The sequence below is a fragment of the Nymphaea colorata genome, chromosome 14, assembly GCF_008831285.2.
Source record: "Nymphaea colorata isolate Beijing-Zhang1983 chromosome 14, ASM883128v2, whole genome shotgun sequence".
Classification (NCBI taxonomy): domain Eukaryota; kingdom Viridiplantae; phylum Streptophyta; class Magnoliopsida; order Nymphaeales; family Nymphaeaceae; genus Nymphaea; species Nymphaea colorata.
This window is the reverse complement of record NC_045151.1, coordinates 415,810-435,064: the sequence shown is the minus strand read 5'-3', so window position 1 is coordinate 435,064 and position 19,255 is coordinate 415,810. Positions and strand designations below refer to the sequence as shown.

The following is a 19,255-nucleotide window of genomic DNA, read 5'->3' as shown; positions in this document are numbered from 1 at the left end:
ATGAAGTTGAGTGAGGATTGATCCGAAGGAATAGTATAGTTGGTCAGATTGATGAAAGTTTCATAGTCAGTTGGATTCCTATAAATACTATTTTTTTGAATTTTGAACTGCAAATGATGGATATGTGATACTCTAGTTAAAAGAGATATTTCGCTCCCCACACAAAACAAATCATAAAGCAGCTCTAAATCATGAGAATAGAAGAAAAATCCTTATTCTCTCTCTAAAAAAGTACATGAATTCCATCTGTGAAATGAGGCGTTTGGTTTCATACGCCAACTCCTTTTCCCATGGGAAATTTATTACATGTTTTCATGTGAGGATTCAATTTCTAATAATGGTACTGCGAAAAACCAGTCGGTGCGTTGCATAAATCTGTGCCGATATGGGCCGTGTATGGCCACACACAACTTGGTTCATGGTGGTATATTAATATAATAGCAGGTAACGTGAAAAAATAATTTAAAATTGGCTGATATGGAGAATCATTGAGGTCTGGAAAATGAGTTGGAAACCAACATTTGACAATGTTGCTCAGACCCAAGTTGAGGTTTAATAACAAAAAGAAATAGCCAGTGTTTTTTATGGTAAACCAGATCCAACCCACTTGCGGCCTTATTTTAGTTTCAGCCAGCAATAGTGCTGGGAATCTCCTCCCCTCTTGAAAAGCTATTTCCTGCGAAAAGGAGTTTGTCGTTTGGCAACCTCATGTCGCGTTGAATGTCAAATCATAGGGATAAACATTAGCAACAATACGATATCTTGGAAAAAATCCAAGAAATTTAGGGAGTGTTTGATAGCCTCGGATTTGATATTTGAGGTAATTTAAGATCATTGGGAATCTTAGATCCGTGGATTTAAGGTCAGAATCCCTGTCCCAGAGGTTTTACCATAAACTGAAGAACTCAAATTCTTTTTTAACATAGTAATATGTGGTGTTTGTTTACGCTATAGGTTCCACATGAAAGGGGTCTTAGATCAGATCCAGACTATTAAGCACATCCTTAGGTAGTGAGCTGCCAAAGCAAGGTGAGACTTGTCAAAAATACGAATTACATGCTGGTTCCTCTCCTCAAACAAATATATATATACATCCTTTTCTCAAACACAAAAACTTATATATAGAGAGAGATGTCTTACTTTAATAAATACATGTCATTTTCTTTTTCCATTTGAATTCAAACAGATTCCCTTAGATTATGCAGTGACAAGTATCATGAGCACCAAACACTTGGACTCCTTCCATGCTAAAAAAGTTCTTCTGTTTTATGGGCGAGCTAGTAGGGGTGAACCTAGAAAATTCTGGTTAAGGGGAACTATATATAAAACTTTATATTTTTTGCGGCCTTAATGTATAATTTTGAGAAAAAATACTCATAAAAGTCAATACGAAAATAAGAAAATTTTTAGTTTGTGTGTGGGCCTTTTGCCCACACGTAACTCACACCTACCTTGGGCCCCTGATAGCCAGTTTCAGCCGATATGGTAGCGTGCAATTCTCATTCCATTTGAAAACCATAATCTCCTGCAACATGCAGGCATTGGTGGGGACAGGGGCGGAGGGAGGGGGGGCTTGCCCGGGCCATGGCCCGCTCAGGATTTTTTTTTTACATTAAAAAAATCAAATTTTTTTACTCGCTCCTCGTCGCTTCTTTTAACCCGACCCTAGCCCGGCTCGTAAATCGTCTTGACTCGACTCTATAAAAAAATCCTGGCTCCGCCCCTCGGTGGGGACATCCCTATTAGCTCTTGTTGATAGGTACGTAATGTTCTTTATCGGCTTCCTTCTCCATCCAGTTGTATTGTTAAAAGGCGTCGTAACGAGGCCGACCCCGGCTGCCCAAGCGACGACACAGTCAATTCTCCTCTTCTAAGCATCATTCCTTGCCTAATCCAGAGCTACAACTTTTCTCGTCAGGATCAAGGCCCGCGGCAATTTTGTTGGTGAAATTATTTCCTTTAGAAGAACTTTACTTTTCCAAAGACCGACAACTTGAGCATGAAAGAAAGAGAATCTGTTTCGCACTCCCCTGTAAAACCGTGAAACTCCGCCACTAAACGCAAAAAGAATTGTTAGTCTTTCTGTGGATTATTAGTATAACAAAACCCCCGTTTTGACACCAAAATCAAATTTCTTCGGCCAATCTAGAATCCAGAACAAAACTATGGTCCAGCATTGGTTCACATCTTGGACGATGTCGATGGGCCCTCAATGATCTGAAAAGACAGTATGAGATTAAAATGTGTCTGTGTATACGTGGGGACAGTTAGATGGGCGGATTTCTTCGATAGTTGCCAGACTCATCCCAGCCGTGGAGAAGTAAAGAGAAAGAGGTTCGTGAAAATGCACCGAAGAAGAAGTGTGCCCTTTTTAGCGGATGGACGGACGGCCAGACGGCCACCATGCCCAATGATTGCCGTTTCGGGTGTCAGGCATGTGCCCACCTCCTTCTATCCTATTACGAACGCGCCTTTGAACAGAGTGGGGAGTCCAATTCCTTCACTCAAACATTACGCTGTTGGTCATCACTGTCCGTTTAGTTGAGACGAGCAGGAAGCGAAATTAAAATTTGGCTGCTGGGGGACTTCTCAGAAGCATAGTGTTGAACGGGATTTTCTCATGTTTTATTTGTTACGCCAAGAAACTGGAAGTGAGATTGTGCTTGCGTTTGCGGCCGTAATTGCGGCTGTTGTGCCCAAACTTTTGTTGATTAATAAGGGGAAACGATCTTCCTTTTTCAATGCTGGTGATGAATTGGTGCATGGGGATGAGCTTATTTTTTTGGGTTTGGACCGGTTGATGATGCTTGAGGTGTTGAATTCTTTGGCTGTGAAGGGAATCCTGCATTCCTGAAGTGGAGCTCTGGGGGGAAAAGGAAAGCCAGGAACGAGCGAGCTTGTTATTTTTTCTGAGTCTAATGCAATGAGGGAACATTCACGCAGGGAAAGAGAGGTACCGTCACTCACCTTCTAAGAGATAACCCACCTTGAAATGTTTTGATTTTGTTGGCGTTTCAGTTCTTCCGATTGTTGGTTCACATAAGTTTTTCCTTGTATACCTTTAGAGGCTGTTGATGGTTCTTGGTCTTTTTTTTCTTTTCCTTTTTTTTTTTGTTTTTGTTCCGAAAATAAAATGGAGAATTGCAGAGGAGTTGGGTTGAAATATGCTGTTTGGGTTGTTTATGCCTACAGCTTTCCTGGCCTGGATTGTTCCTGAAGAAATGGTTGAATATCAAGTCGACAGGCTCGGATTTCAGTGCGGATGATCGTGATAGTGACAGTGAGTGGGAAGAAGAAGGTCTGTTCTTTTCTTTCCTTTCCTGTTCTTCCCTTATTTTGTTTGGTTAAGGTTCAGATTAATTGACTAGGCTTTTCCTTCTGTTGTTTTTCCTTTTTCCCTTCCATGGTGACAGGCGGTAGCTTTTGGAACAGAGAAGGGAACAATGCTTCCGTCGAGAAGAACGATGGATTTAGGTGTCAGTCCATGGGTGAGAAATGGTTACAGTTAACGTCCAAAATTGGTGCTTCTCAATATCTTTAGGACCTCAGCATTCTCTATTACTTGTGTTAGATAATGCGGAATTAGAAATTTAGAATTTCAATTCACAAAACATATAGAAATTTTGGTGGGCAAGTTGCTGCATTCCTACTCTGAAGCCTGTTGGTCGTTTGAAAATTGAAACTGATGACGAATGCTCTCCCCTTGAGTGTTAAACCATTTCCCTTTAAACATTCTTTCAGCACTTCCATCTAAAGGGCCAAAATTAAATCTGTATTTGACAGTATTGCCGGTGGGAAATGGGAAAGGAACTGTATTCGCCTTAATCTGAGTTTGTGAAGGTCTACATTTGACCAATACATGCAGCTTGGTATGTCCTGGGGCCAATTAAATGCTTCCATGTTTCGTCTTCTAAGCACACTGTTAGGGCTCAAACGGCAATGCTTTTGTGGTCAATCGTACCGTGGACGAGACTCTTGATGTTATGTAAATTTGCTTCCCTTTCTAGTCGTCCTTAGATAGAATCTGTGGATGATGAGCTCTGTTTTCCTATTTTCCACTTTCTATTGTTAATGTATAATTTTTTTTTTTCTCGTCTTCCTACGAGCAGTTCATAATATGTGGTTTCGTTCAATATAATAAGATGGGAAACCTGGTTATGGAACCTCATCGAAGCAACCATAAAGCCTTATGGTCGTCCACAATGTGATTGACATTATTCATTCATCTTTTTTCTTTTTTTAACAAAGGTCAATGTATAATATGTGATGTATTCATTTTTCTGCTTCTCTTTATCTCTCCTCTTCTTTTGTCATTTTGATGTATGTAAGCCATCTCTCTTAATTCCAGGTCCTGCCACCTCAGGATTTCTTACTTGCAGGATGAGACGACGCAACTCTGAGACACTTCGCGTGCAATACATAGATGCCAAGGAACTAAGGCACTTTTTTTTCCTTCATAAATTGTTCACCTGCTCATAGTTTCTTGTTTATTGTCTAACTGCTCGAATCTTCTTATGTCCAGAGTTTGTGTTAGTACATGGAATGTTGGGGGCCAGATGCCACCAGATGACTTGGACATCGATGAATGGCTAGACATGGATGAACCAGCTGATTTATATGTGCTTGGGTAACTCCTTCATCAATGCTGCTTTGGAGATGAAAACTTTTATTCGTTTGATTCATCTATCTCCTTGCTTCCTTTCCCTTGGTTGTCCGTAATTTTACATTATATATCACTATGTTTTGAATGGACTTTTGTGCTACGTTCTATGCCCTTCTTTCCAATTCTAGGTCACAAGAAAATAGGAGGGATTCTTATTCGATCCTGTTGTTGTTTTTAGTTTTAGACTTAAATTTAATACGATACATGTAATTGACCAGTAAATCACTTTTCATTACTCTCACACAAGGAAAGTTCAGAAGGTCCCAAACGTTTTCATTCAGATCAAGATTGATCGAATGTTTCTTTCCCTTCTGTTATATCTATCTGTTGACATGGAGACATATTTCATTATGCCAGGGCATATTAAAGTATTTGCCTTTTCTCTCCATGTAGGTGGCTGTTGTTTCATATATATTTTCCTGTGAAAAGTACATATTGTTTCCAACTTTATAAAGGAAATGATTTACTTGCATCTTTTTTGTTCTTTTTCTCTCTGGGCTGAATGTTTGTAATTCTTTAATCTCAGTGCCCATGGATGCAGAATGTTTGCATAATGATATTTTGATGAGTGGCATCTTTCAAAGAAACTGAATTATACCTTATCAATCTCAAGTTTGAGCCTGGGTTGCGTAGGTGTAGGTGAAGTAACAGACCCATGCTAGTCAACCCAGGAATCAGACTCGAGTTGCAGAATGATAGTGTATCAGATAACCCAATTGGAATCTTTTCCCTGTATTTTAGTTACATTGCTTGATCTTAAAGATAAGGTAATCCATCTTGGCCGCAAGTATGGGATACCTTCGAACTTTGCATTTTATAGTTGACAGATGCTTCACATTTGCAGCCTTCAGGAGATTGTTCCATTAAATGCTGGAAACGTACTTGGTGCTGAAGACACCCGTCCTGCTTCAAAATGGGAGCATCTCATTCGCAAAACACTAAACAAGGTCCAAACTACGAAACCAAAGGTTAAATGTCATAGTGATCCTCCTTCACCATCAAGATTCCAGCCCTCAGAAGAAATTCATTCTAATTATGATGAAATATCAAGTGACGATGATAGCCATGATGAAGCTGAAAACAGGTGTGGGGATCCTTTGAATTTCTCTGTGAATGGTGATGAACATCAGGCATGTGCAAATGAACCTACGTTAGATGATGACCCAGCCTGTACCACAAAAACTAGAACAGACCCACAAAGCACCCATTCACCTACAGTGAAGAGATTGGACCGCATACATCAGTTCAGTTGGAGCCGATATAATGCTAATATAGAATCTGATGCCTCTGATACTCCAAAACAGAACAAATTAACCAGAACATATAGTGGCTTAGAGAAAGTAGGTTTGAGTTGGCCGGAGAAACCTCTGGACTTGTTAGATGTACATGATTTTGAAAGACAGAGTTCTATCAGGGCATATAATTCCTTTAAAACTCCAAAATCTTTGAGTCTGTCTTCACTTGGACCACGTAGCAGCATAGAAAAGGAAGAACCAGCTCCAGTAACTAGACTGGAATCTTTTAGATACAGAAGCAGAAGGCCCACATACGTGAGGATTGTCAGCAAGCAAATGGTTGGAATTTTTCTGTCAGTTTGGGTACATAGAAAACTTCGGAGGTTCATCCACAATTTGAACGTTTCCATTGTTGGAGTTGGCATTATGGGTTACATCGGCAACAAGGTGAGTGTTCTGCTCATAAAATGTAGTTAGGGAATAAACTGAAATAGAACATATGGTTTTCTGGTATCAGATAACCAAGTTAGAGGAATTCTTTTTGTTCTTATAATTTTTTAATCCATGTTTAAAATTATATTTTATATTTTCCAATGTATGTCATATTGAGGGATTTTCTGTCATCACCTTTTCATTCTTCTCCAGGGGTCAGTATCAGTCAGCATGTCTATCTATCAAACTCTATTTTGCTTCATCTGTTCTCATCTTACATCTGGTGAGAAGGATGGAGATGAACTTAAGCGAAATGCTGATGTGAAAGAAATCATCCGGAGAACACGATTCAACCTTGGGAGTATTGATCTTCCCAAAACTATCTTTGACCATGAGTAAGTGCAAAGACTTTTTAAAATGTAATCCAAGGTTTTTTATTTTGTTAGCTCATAGAGTCATGATGTTGCCATGTGAAATCTAGGAGTTAGATCTTGTCTGTATCATGGTGTGTAAATTGCCTTTGGAGATTCGTAATATGCTGTACCATATGCGAGAAGCCCTGATGCATCAGCAATAAAATCAGGATTCTAGTGGTCATAGTTTCCTTTGTTTGATGATGTTCATTAAGTGTCATCATTTGCCCATGTCACCCTATTGTCGAGCCAATATTTATAAGCAACCGCCCTTTCCCAGTTTGTTTTTGTGACGAGAGCCATTCTTTTTATATACTTTTTTATTGTGAAACCACACTTAGTGCTTTTTTGCTTCTGCAGAAGGATTATTTGGTTTGGTGATTTAAATTATCGAATCAATTTATCTTATGAGAGGACCAGAGAACTCATCTCCCAGAAGGAATGGTCCATGTTGGCTGAGAGTGACCAGGTATGTTAACCTCAAGGCCATTGCTTTTTTGTTACATCCTTCTTCCTTAAACCTTGTAGTCAACCATCTTTTGTTAGTCATGAGGTATCTATCTGTGCACTTGCTGATTTCACTCGGGTATTATTATCTTTGAAGAAAATAGTTGCTTGACTTGGTGGCCTTTTAATTTTTCTTGGCACAGAGTTCCTTATGTAACCTTGCCTGCTCTTGTAATTTGATGATGAGAACCCATTGCTTCCAGCAAATCTGGTTACTATTTTCCATCAACCGTCTTTTCCTATGGTTATTAGTTATGGCTGTTCAGTTGCTCCGTACCTTTGATTCTTAGTTAGTCCAGCAAGTCAACTTCTAAAACAACTGTGTGCCAAGTCCAAGTGAGCGAAGTCCAACATATGGATATTGCTCGGTTAATTTAGATATATGTGCAATAAGGTGGAACTTAAATGATGACTAATGTTCACCACATTATGGCAGTTGATAAAGGAGCTGCGAAAAGGTTGTGCTTTTGATGGGTGGAAAGAGGGTTGCCTAGATTTTCCACCAACATACAAATATGAGCTTGATTCTGAAAATTATGCACCCGAGGAGCCAAAATCTGGAAGGCGCACACCAGCATGGTGAGTTCTGTCTTGAGAAACTCCTACCGTGCACTTTTACCTAATGACATGATTCTGTACATTCTTCATATGTGTCCATTCAGGTGTGACCGTGTTCTTGCATTTGGAAAGGGACTCCAGCAAATAAGTTATAGGAGAATTGAAAAGAAGCTTTCAGATCATCGCCCTATTGTGGCCACTTTCATAGCTGACGTTGAAGTTTTCTGTCACAAGAAGCTTCAGCGGGCCCTTTCAGTAACGGATGCTGAGCTTGATGAAAATCCATTTCTTGGAGAATTTGGGTTTAATTCAGACTTCAGTCAGAAGCTAATTCTTGAAGTAAGTTCTTTTGTTTATTTAATGAACTCATTTATGACATCCAACTTTCCAATAAACGAGTATGAGGTGGATCTGTACTGGATTAATTTCTGATCTCAATAACCATAACTAAGTGGGATCTTGAACCGCTGCTGTCATTTAGGTCTTTTGACTCCCCAGGTCATCTCTCGCACCATATTTGTCAACCATGTATTTTTCCTCCACGAGCTACTTACTCTTTAGGTTACCTGTCTAATCAGACCTGGTTCCCAAATCAAATAGTGCTAAAGTTAGCCGGAGAGCTAGGCCGTACAGATTCAAATCAGATAATTCTGAATTAAAAAGTTACTGCCTCCTATTCTGGCACACATTGGTTTCTACTGCTGACCTCCAGACAAAGGTTTCTCCATGCTTCTGCTCCATCAGGCTCATAGATAATCAACCACTTTGGAATTGAACATGGTATATTCCCATGCTGGCCCTGCTGGTATGCTTTTTCTACAACAGATGAAAGCTCAGGCTTTTAGTATTTGATCATTATCACTTTGATCGACCCATTCTTTTTCCTCATGGGTTTTAGCATTTATATCCTATTCTCGACTCTTCCATTCATCTGCACCACAGTGAGTTCAGTCATCAGAATCTGCTTCAATTTGCTTGGATTGTTTAATTGGATTACCATTCGGATGTGGTTAAAAATGGAGCACATAGAAAATAACCAACTTGGTCTGATAGGATGCATGCATGCAGTTGTCCGGATCCTAAATGGTCTATATCTTGTGACTGTCTCTCTGATTACGATCCCAAGATGGTTAAGCATGGAGCTCGTAAAAAAAATAAACAACATGGTAGAAAACATGTGTGCAGTTCCTGACCCTGATTGGTCCTATACCTTGCAAACCTCTAACAGTTTGTTGCCTGTGAATGCAGGGTCTGCATAAATAAGACATTACCAGAAAAGGACGCTAAAATTTCTTATATTTTAACTCGTGGGATTCTCTGCTTGAAGGGGCTTGTAATGGTTGGTGGTTGTCAATCTACGGCCTCTGTGTGTTTGTAATTTTCTGATTTCATGTAAATCCCTTGTTAATCAAATCACCTTGTACGGTGCCGAGCATGTTCCCCCACTCAGCAAATCTTCCAAGCGTGATGGTCTCCAGGCATTGTACATAGGAGGCTTACTAAATTCATCAGCATTAGAGATGCAGTTTTCCTTCCATGCTGAACGTGATGAAAGTTTCAAGTTTGGAGGCAACATGTACATGTATGTAATTGTGAGTATTAATTGAGTTACTTCATCAAGTTCTTGATTTTCACCTTAAGGCCTGGTGATACGATATGGATTTTCGATTCTTTGTATTGGAATTTCTTGGAATTTTAGTTCTTATGCTGTTGATAGGTTTGTCCAGTCAGTACCCCTCCATAATGTAATGATTCTATTTATTTGTCAATAAATATCTTTCAGTTATGATGCGCATTAATATGTAATAAACAATGTGAAGGAAAAGGAATGGATATTTATCGCCATTGGATTTGCAAGATCGATTGCATATCCAAGGGTTCAACAGGGAAACAGATTTCCAGAGTCCAATTTTCATTTAGAGAAGTGTACATAAGAGAAAAACACAGTAGACAATCTCGGTCCCTTCTTTCCGTCTCCCTTTCCCTTTTCTTTTGTCTCTTCATGCTCCTTTTTGTATGTTCATGTTCCTAGAGTGGGATGAAGGCGATTACTTACTGTAACCACTCGTCTTTCCTTAAATGGGTCTGGACTCCTGCCCATCATGGGCAGATCCAAAATGCACACGATGTCATAAGAACAGGCACGTAGCGCCACAGAATTAGTGTCCTCAGGACAGCCAAGTATCACTACAAAATCTCCTGTTTAGGTGAAGTTGGAGAATACTGGCTTGGGGAATTCAACATCCTCAGAATGAATTAGGTTGCAAATGGGTTGTTTCCCAGCAGCGAATGTGTAAGTTAGAAGTCCATTTATTGGACTGGTTCTCTAGAAATTGATAAAATCTTCAAAGCATATTTGGACCACTTTCAACCCTACATTAAGCCCGAAATTGAAAACCACCACAATTCAGCCAGAACTATCTAAAAAGGGTGTTTGAAGACCCCAAAAGATTCTTAAGGTGGTTTTTCCTTGAAGAAATTTTCACAGCTTATTGTTGGACTCCTGCAAAGCCAACCAAAAGCCCAAAAAGAAAAATGTATAAAACAGATATAAGCAGATGACTTGATGTGCTTTCATAACCCTCCAAAACCCCAAAAAAAAAAAAGACCTTCGACAACCAGTTTAAAGAGATGACTGTGAGTAATGGTCAAGCTGCCCCTTGAACAACCTTAGGAGGGTTTTTGATAAGAAGAGCGTAATGTTATTGGAATACATATTCAAAGAACTCCATTTTTTGTTTTAGCAAATATGGTGCAAGTATATCTAACATTTGGTTATTGGATTTATAAACAACATTCACAATTTTTACCGTGTTTCATTGGACAAGAATATGGTGTTATAGAATCATCTATTCTAAGAACATTAAGAACATGTATTTTAAAGTTGAAGGGTGTACCACAGAACCAGGAGGTGTCGAAGCAGCTCTGCATTCTAGGAGCGGAACCACCTATAAGAACATGTATTCTACACACACAATGTTCTCCTTATGAAATGTTCTCTATGATGTCGGCTCATCAATCTTCGCTCTTCCCACTATAAATACTAACACCCTGAGCTCCACCAGTTGAATGACCACACTATTGCGCAATTCACCCGGGTAGCAACTTGATCTCTCATGTTTGATAACCACTCGCGTGGTTTGAGTAAATTTCAACACGAAGCGAAAATTCTTCAAGGCATCAAAAATGCCTTTACTATTGAGAATGGATCAAGCTCATGTCAAAATCCAGGAGGTCACCATGCCCAGCATGGGAGTCTTCCAGCTTCGGCCTTGTATCAGAACAAGTCCAGCATAATAGTCATTCTATTTCATACGACAACCGGCCATAACTCGCAATAGCCAGAAGAAGAAGCCCATGCGTGCACACAAGATCGAAATAGTAACTTGCTCTTCCTTTTAACGTCATAGATTTACAGTGGATTTTTCCTCAACAAAAAAAGGGTTTGCACTTGGGTCTTGAGTTGAATGAATGGGTGCAACTTCTAGATGAAAACAGGCAATCAGACTTCAAATGGCAACATTTCAATGGCGGCAGCTGGGGTTTCTGTCGAGGGGCCGATCTTATCCATTTCATAGACCATGAAATTTTTCATGAGAATGAGAAGGGTCGGGCCGAATTAAAGTTTTTAAATTTTGAGCCAAAATATATATTTTTTAAAATTTTTATATAGAACAAGTTGCATATTTTTAATTTTACGTATAAATTTTTATTTTTATTTTTTTACGTGGGGTTGCAGGTCTCCACCCTTTATATCTGGCCAAATCGTGCCAGCACTTTTGATGCTGAGGCGGCGAAGTTTGGCTTGTTATCATGCAGCACTTACATACTTGCAAGGAAGGGGCAACCCCGAACCTTAACCTGAATGGTTGGGTGGAGCATAGAACTAGTGATATGCACATGCTGACATTCTAGGTTTATAGGTTTATGTACATAACACTTATTTTTTTAAAGTGAAATGAGTTATACCTGCACGACAAATTATGCATAGGTATATATAATGATCAAAATACCCTAGTAAAAGTTAAAAAAAAAAACATTTTAAAAAGATAAAAATGGATTATGAAAAGTTAAAAAGTGTAAAGTAGATATTTTTTCATAAAAAAACTTCAGAAATATCCCAAACTCTCTCTTTTTCCTTTAGTGTATATTTGGGTCAAAACTCAAAAGACGCCAAAAGAAATAAGATGGACCTACGTAGTGTAGTATGACCGATCCTGTATCTTATTGAAAAAAGGGTGAGGTACCAATCAATCAATTTGTGGATTATCTTCGAATGAAAAAATCAAAAAAAAGACTCAAGACAAAAAGAGTAGAAGAGAGAAAGAACGGATTCATCAAAAGACTCCGAGCTGGTCCCCAAATACAGAGTCAACGTACTAACTCGCCGTGTTATGGAAGGTTGGGAAAAATAATGACTCCAATCGGTAGCAACTCACACATTATACAAGGCAGAGTTGATTGCAGCAGTAACTTCAACGATTTCCCTTCTCTTAGCTAACAAGACCAGTTACCCTCTGATCGGTGCACAAACTCTTTGGCTTCCAAGACCAGGAAGACTGCAGCCGTCGTCACCTACGAGATGTTTGTCACTGCGGACATCAAGTTCCTTATATTTCTCCTCCTTCTCAGCAGCTTCCACGCTGCCGATGCGCAGAGCTACAAGTGCCCCAGCCCTCAGCTAACCTACACCGCCAACAGCATCTTCCGGCGAAACCTCGACGACCTCTTGGCCTCGCTCGTAGACAAAGTTACTTCCCTTCCTGGGTTCTTTTACAATACCACGGTGGGCAGCAACCCGGACAGAGTATACGGCCTGGTGCAGTGTCACAGAGATGTCTCTGCCGAAGAATGCCGCAGTTGTGCAGTGTCTTCGGCTTCTCAGCTCCGCCAAGTGTGCACCAACTCCAAAGTTGCCATGTTCTGGCGTGACGATTGCTTCATCCGCTACTCGTTTTACAATTTCTTTGGGGTAGCAGACAAAATCCAAGAGGAAATGGAGAACCCCAACGCCATCTCTAGCCCCTCACGGTTCGAGCCGTTTCTGCTGTCCTTCCTCAGAAACCTCACCGCGTCGGCTACCACCGGCGGGTCTTCGCCGTTGTACGTCACCGGTGCCGCTCCCTACGCAAACAGCCTGACGGTCTACGGGCTAGTAGAGTGCACAGGAGACCTGTCCCCGGCATCCTGTCGCTCGTGTTTGAACAATTCCATAGATGGCATACGTTGCTGCACTGATCGCGTGGGTGCTAGAATTTTGTCCGGAAGTTGTGTTGTAAGGTATGAGATCTACCCTTTCTTCGGGAATTTTTCAACGGCAACAACGCTGACGCCGCCGGTAACTAACTGGTCCGCCTCTCCTGCGCCATTACCATTACCTGCTTCACCCCTGGGTAATACTTCGAGTGCTGACTCCTAACCGTCCTCTTTTCACTGTGTAGTGTGATTCTTGATAAACAATAATCTTGACTTCATGGGAGTAATTTCAAATGATGAAACCTTTATTTTACGATCGTAATAATGCAGGGAAGGGTGGAATAGGCTTTTGGAAGATACTTGCGATGATTGTCCCCATTGGAGGTGTGCTACTGGTCGCTTGTATCCTATGCTTCCTTCGAGCAAGGAAATCTCACATGGGTAAATTAAACAACCTGCTGTTTGTCTTTTAATTTGTACTACTACCGTAACAAGAGAATTTGTTATTTTATATATATATATATATATATATATATATATATACGAATGAATGATTGAACGGTAATTTTAGGTATCTAAAAGTTACTTTGACATTTAATCAAGATCTATCTATTTAAAGTATATGAATGATGGAGAGAAAAACAAAAAAAAATGCATAAAATAATATTACCCATTACATGACAAAAATGCTCATTAACTTTTTATTTTTTTTCTTAACAATCTATCATCTTAGATAGAACAGTAACAGTTAGATCAGTAGGCAACTCTGAAAAGTCAAAGTTACCACACCAATGAATGAAGAAAGCGACCACATATGTCAGTAATTAATAATTTCTTATTTTTTAAAAAATAAGAAAATGCTAAAATTTGACCCATAATTTTGAAAGTTTCAACCTCTTATTAAGAGGTGTGGGGAATAGGCCCCCACTCATTTATTTCAAAAAGAAAAAAAAGCCAGAATATATACAATAAAAACTTAGTTTTTAATCCTTCTTGAAACTAAGCGGGTTGACCTGACACCTGAAACCTGGAACCAGCCCCCGCCGACCATCACAACCCGAGCCCAAACTCAGCTCGGACCCAGCTTGATTAAATTAAAAACTATATTTTTAATATAAAATAATATATAATTATAATTAATTACTATAAAATATTATATTAATATATAAAAATTAATAATAAAAAATTATACCAGCAGCCGGGCCAATTGTCCAGCCTTATTTCAAAGGTAAAGGATCCCCATTCGGTGGTACAAAAGATGGACGAGACCACATGTTTGATATCCCAAGGTCTGCTGCTCGCTTACTTGTCTCGTGGCCACCAGCGTTGGAGTAAAATTTACTATAGATGAATTCCTCCATCTCTCCAAACTTCATCTTTAATCAACATCAAACATTTTCCTGCCACTAATCTGAGCAGCAAAAATTAAAAACCGACGTCCAAAACTCCCTTGTGATTCCTTGCATCCATTCCATGTCTGCTCACCAGCGTGCCTTGTGATTCCTTTCTCCGTATCCTTTCTACCATTGTGTAATTTCCACACAAAAAAGCATATTATTAAATGAAAGCAGTTTTTCCAACATTTCATCAACAATTTTTGTTTGAATTTCTTCGTATACCACCTTACATATTCATTACATAAAAATAACTACATTCTTACTTTGTAAGTCTTAACAATTTGATCATTGCTCAAATCCTAACAATTTGACGTTTGGGATTGATTTTTCTTTCTCAATCAATTTCTACTTTTTCCTATCTCTCACCAACTCTTTCCTTTATGTTTTTTGGTTATATGTATTGGTGTTCTAAATGTTTATTTAGATGACACAATTTATTCTTTGCACGATTAATATATAGAGAAAGTGAGATATGAAAGGGAGACATCCTTGCTTGACATTAACGGCCCCAACCAGAATGGGACAAACCACGAAGTGGCAATGGTAAGACTTAGAACGGTACAAACAGCCACGGATAACTTTTCCGAGTCCAACAAACTTGGCCAAGGCGGATTTGGTCCTGTCTACAAGGTATTTAATCAGACGGTGCCATCTTCCTTTTGTTCTTTTCAAATGCATATGGTTTTTCGCCTCCTTTTATTAGCAAAATCATGTTCAGTTGAAGCTTTCATTATTACATCTATTACTGAACCAAATGTGCAATAGGTCCAAATGGAGATGTGCACTGGTCCAATAGGAATTAGATGTGCTTTTAACTATATTCTTTTTCTTTTTTTTTTTTGGGTCTTCAAACATTCAGATTCCAATACGAACAGAAGATTGTCATGCATCCAAATTTGAAATCCTTTCACAATCTAAATCCAAAATTTGAATTCACAAATCCGAATTTTGAAACAAATCTAGCTAACTTGCAAAATGTAAGGATATTGGATGTAGGATATTTATTTAAAACTAATTTGAATCTGATTGGATATTTATGTATAATGAAACCGAATCTGATTGGATGTCATTCTTTAAATCCAAGTCTGATTATTTTTTTTTTTTTGTATCCAATTTGTTTTTGAACAGTTTAGTTGAATATTGCGTCCAAATTCGACATATAGACGTGCATGCTTGAGACACTTGAGCTTTTTTCTTACCAGGGCATTCTCCCCAGTGGGCAAGAAATAGCAGTGAAAAGGCTTTCTCAGTATTCTGCACAAGGTGTAAGGGAGTTTAAGAATGAGGTCAAATTGATAGGAAATCTTCAACACAAGAACTTGGTTAGGCTTTTGGGCTGCTGCCTAGAAAAGGAAGAAATGCTGCTCATTTACGAGTATCTACCCAACAAAAGTGTCGATACTTTTCTAAGTGGTACCCTTCGTTGCTCTTCATATGATACCATTTTACCTGTTTACATGCACATCAAGACATACTCTCTCTCCCTCAGCCCTCAGGCAGGTGAAGGTGCATATGCATGCATGACTTCATGTCTAAGCATGCATATGTGTTAATATGGGCGGAACCAGAATCTCTCTCTCTCTCTCTCTCTCTCTAGAGGTTGTCTAAGTTTATTATGGTGACGTTCAGATCCACAAAAACGAGCTACGTTGGATTGGGAAACGAGACTCAATATTATGGGGGGAACTGCCAGGGGCATGGTTTATCTTCATCATGATTCCCGGCTCAGCATCATCCACCGGGATCTTAAAGCAGCAAACGTTTTACTGGATGAGCTGATGAACCCCAAAATTTCAGATTTTGGGATGGCGAGGATCTTCAGTGGCAGTCAGACTCAAGTCAACACCAAAATAATTGTTGGAACATAGTAAGTATAAGGACTTCTTTTATCATTTGGAAGTTTCTCTTTCAGAATTTGAGGGCGGTACTTAATTCAAAACGCTAGCTCTTCTAATTGCTTTGAGTTGGAATTTGCTTCAGAAATCTTTGTTTAAGTGAATTCTTATGTATTCTGTCGTCCCTCAGAAAGGGGGAGCGACGTTATTTATTTTCCTCAAGTTTGTGGCACCATAAGATTAAACTCTCCATCTTTTCCGGAGGGAGCTCTAATGCGTTGTGCTGTCCCCCAGAAAAGGAGAGAGGAATTATTTTTAAGTTCATCTGCAAATTAATGATGAGTTCTTAATATACATTCGAATCAGAGTTCTTAATATTGCTCACTTTGCTCGCTCATTTACAGATGAACTTAAATTAGATTGTATTTTAGTGGATATTCTCAGATTAAGTGGGAGACTTTTCCTAGTGAGATCAGGCCGTGCCCATTTTTTGTCAAGCAATGTTTCTTTGCAACTCATCGATTCGATTCTACTTCAATTTAGTGCACTTCACTGCTAGCCAACACTTGTATCATTATGATTTTTTTGTGTTCCTGAAACAGCGGGTACATGGCTCCAGAATATGCTATGGATGGACTCTTCTCCATTAAATCAGATGTCTACAGCTTTGGCGTCTTACTCTTGGAAATCATCAGCGGCCAACTCACCAGAGAGTTTAATCAATCCCATCAAGAAAATCGTAGTCTGGTTGGATACGTAAGTCTCATTGGTTTCTTGCTACATATCTCCCGCTTTATTCCTGGAATGTTGCAATATTTAACTTCTAGTTAGCATATATGCACCTTTCCTTTAAAATCAAGACAATCTTTTCGAAGCAAAAGATTTCAGCATCCAGATTTTATACGGCAACCCCACAAGATGATGGAATTGCAAAGGGTTCTATATTCTGCCCCTGTGATGTGTTTCATTCTTCAACAAACCTCTGTTTGGCTTTCTCAAACTTAATCTTATTTGATCCAGAATTAGCATAGGATAACTTTATCAAATTTTCTTTGAACAAATGGGCGGTGAAATTTCCTTTCTCAGTCATCCTACTTGATCAAAGCCAGAGCTAACATTTCATGCATTGAATAAATGAAACTGGGACACAGGCTTGGAGTTTGTGGAGCCAAGGGATGGGACTGGAATTCGTGGACCCATTGTTAAAAGACACATGCCCAGCACGTGATCCATTAAAATATCTGCATATAGGCTTGCTCTGTGTTCAAGAAGATGCTGAAAGCAGACCAACTATGTCTTCTGTTCTTCTTATGCTTGAGGGTGAACCTCTGGCACTTCCGGTGCCCACAGAACCTGCATTTTCTAACAAGAGAACCAAAGATAGGTTCAGCAGATCACAGACTTCTTCAGTGAATGGGATTACAGATACTGAAGTTACTCCAAGATAAAAGGTGCCGCTCGAAATTAATAAGGATTCTGCCTGTCATTTGGATGGAATACCTGCCATTTCTCATAAGACAAAATTTAGCCGTGTTATATATGCATAGGACCTGTGCCGAAAAAGGTTCATTTGGACGAGAGCTTCTTGTTGTTCCTTATAAACGCCCTCTCACTAGTACCTTAATATTCAGCCGGAAAGTGAAAGTTGTTGTGCATTTGCTAAATTACCCACTAAGGAACTCGTATTGTATCAAATGTGGACTATGTTTTTTCGACTTTCCTCCTTGCTTTTTCTCTCTTTATCTGCACTCATGTTCGAGAAATCTTTGAAACAGTAGACATTGATTTAAACTCGATACTCGTTTGCATAGATGAACAAGTACCTATAACCAAGTGAAAACCAGAACGCAATCACACACACACACACACACACACAGAGAGAGAGAGAGAGAGAGAGAGAGAAAGCTCACAAGAAATACAAGAAGAGTATTATTACCCTTGGCTTCCAAGTAATGGGCAAGCTGCCCTGTTTTCCTGCCTGAAAGTCACAACAGAAGAGATATATATTCTGGTAGGAAGAAGAAGGTGAGAAACGAGCAACCAAGAATGTACATAAGCAGATTGACCATCCTCTCGCTGCAGGGAGGTGAAGTCAATTTCCTTTCTGACAATATTTCAAGATCGACAGTGCTTACTCCGTAAATTCCAATGTCTCTACGTCTAACCAATATAGATCCATCAATGTCAATCTCTAAAAGCCAACTTGCTCGTGTTTGTTTATGAAACAGAGCATCAGTAAAAGCGTCCTTACAAGTAAAAGCCGCTCAAGCATCAGTTGGTTGAAATGAAAGCATTCATATAAAAAAAATTTTATGTTAACCTTTATCAAATTCTCAAATGTTTTTTTTTTTGTCCCTACAAAAAAAAAAAATCTAATTATGGGTATTAGCGCATGAAATTTCATCAGCGTATATAACCAGCTTCACTCCAAATAGGCCAGGAAAACACAAGTGATGCACCGGGGGAGCTGTGCGTGCACGTAACCACCTTCAGCAACACGCTCTCTGCTTTTGCAATCATCTCTCTCTTACTCTTTCTGAATATTTTGAAATACCTTTGTTCACGGACACTCGTGACAACAAATGTGGGCTGTGTCCTCATGAAGTCTGCATATAACTAATATCTGTGTATAGGCCTCCTGCACGATTTAGTATGTTAAAATCTGTATGTACAGGTCTAAGGTGCAAGATTAATTTGCCAGTAATAAGCTTGACTCAGATGTTGAAAAAATAGTAATTCTCTTTGAAAATTTATTATCTTAGGGATCTAATAAGAAAATGCTTTTCACTCGTCGTACTATCGAATCGATTACTGACCATTAAAAACATGCATGTCTCAAAGATTAAGCCATGCATGTGTAAGTATGAACTAACTAATTCAGACTGAAACTGTGAATGCCTCGTTGCGTCAATTAAAACTGACAATGAAACACAGTCTACGCCGGCAGTTTTGAGTGGAATCGACAAGCACTTAGATTGAGATGTAAAAGAAACTTTTTTGAAGCCATGACGTGTGTTAA

General features: G+C 39.2%; 2 protein-coding genes across 3 annotated transcripts; both read left to right on the top strand.

Annotated features, from left to right (window-relative positions):
* The first annotated feature begins 2,129 nt into the window (after positions 1–2,129).
* LOC116267595 (type I inositol polyphosphate 5-phosphatase 1) lies at positions 2,130–9,594 on the top strand. Of its 2 annotated transcripts, none has more exons than XM_031649424.2 (11): positions 2,130–2,953; positions 3,148–3,298; positions 3,414–3,488; positions 4,349–4,439; positions 4,523–4,627; positions 5,508–6,345; positions 6,544–6,725; positions 7,104–7,212; positions 7,687–7,829; positions 7,913–8,147; positions 9,057–9,594. In XM_031649424.2, exons 1-11 carry the CDS (start codon positions 2,924–2,926, stop codon positions 9,069–9,071), a joined length of 1,974 nt encoding a protein of 657 aa, XP_031505284.1. In that variant the 5' UTR covers positions 2,130–2,923; the 3' UTR covers positions 9,072–9,594. The 2 variants fall into 2 exon arrangements, with proteins under 2 accessions (XP_031505284.1, XP_049931199.1); XM_050075242.1 differs by having other exon boundaries at positions 2,132–2,953; positions 3,193–3,298.
* A 2,664-nt stretch (positions 9,595–12,258) lies between these two features.
* Positions 12,259–17,956, top strand: LOC116267434 (cysteine-rich receptor-like protein kinase 10). Its single transcript, XM_031649145.2, has 7 exons — positions 12,259–13,201; positions 13,335–13,445; positions 14,862–15,031; positions 15,604–15,814; positions 16,031–16,268; positions 16,839–16,992; positions 17,388–17,956. Exons 1-7 carry the CDS (start codon positions 12,391–12,393, stop codon positions 17,682–17,684), a joined length of 1,992 nt encoding a protein of 663 aa, XP_031505005.1. The 5' UTR covers positions 12,259–12,390; the 3' UTR covers positions 17,685–17,956.
* The last annotated feature ends 1,299 nt before the right edge of the window (positions 17,957–19,255 follow it).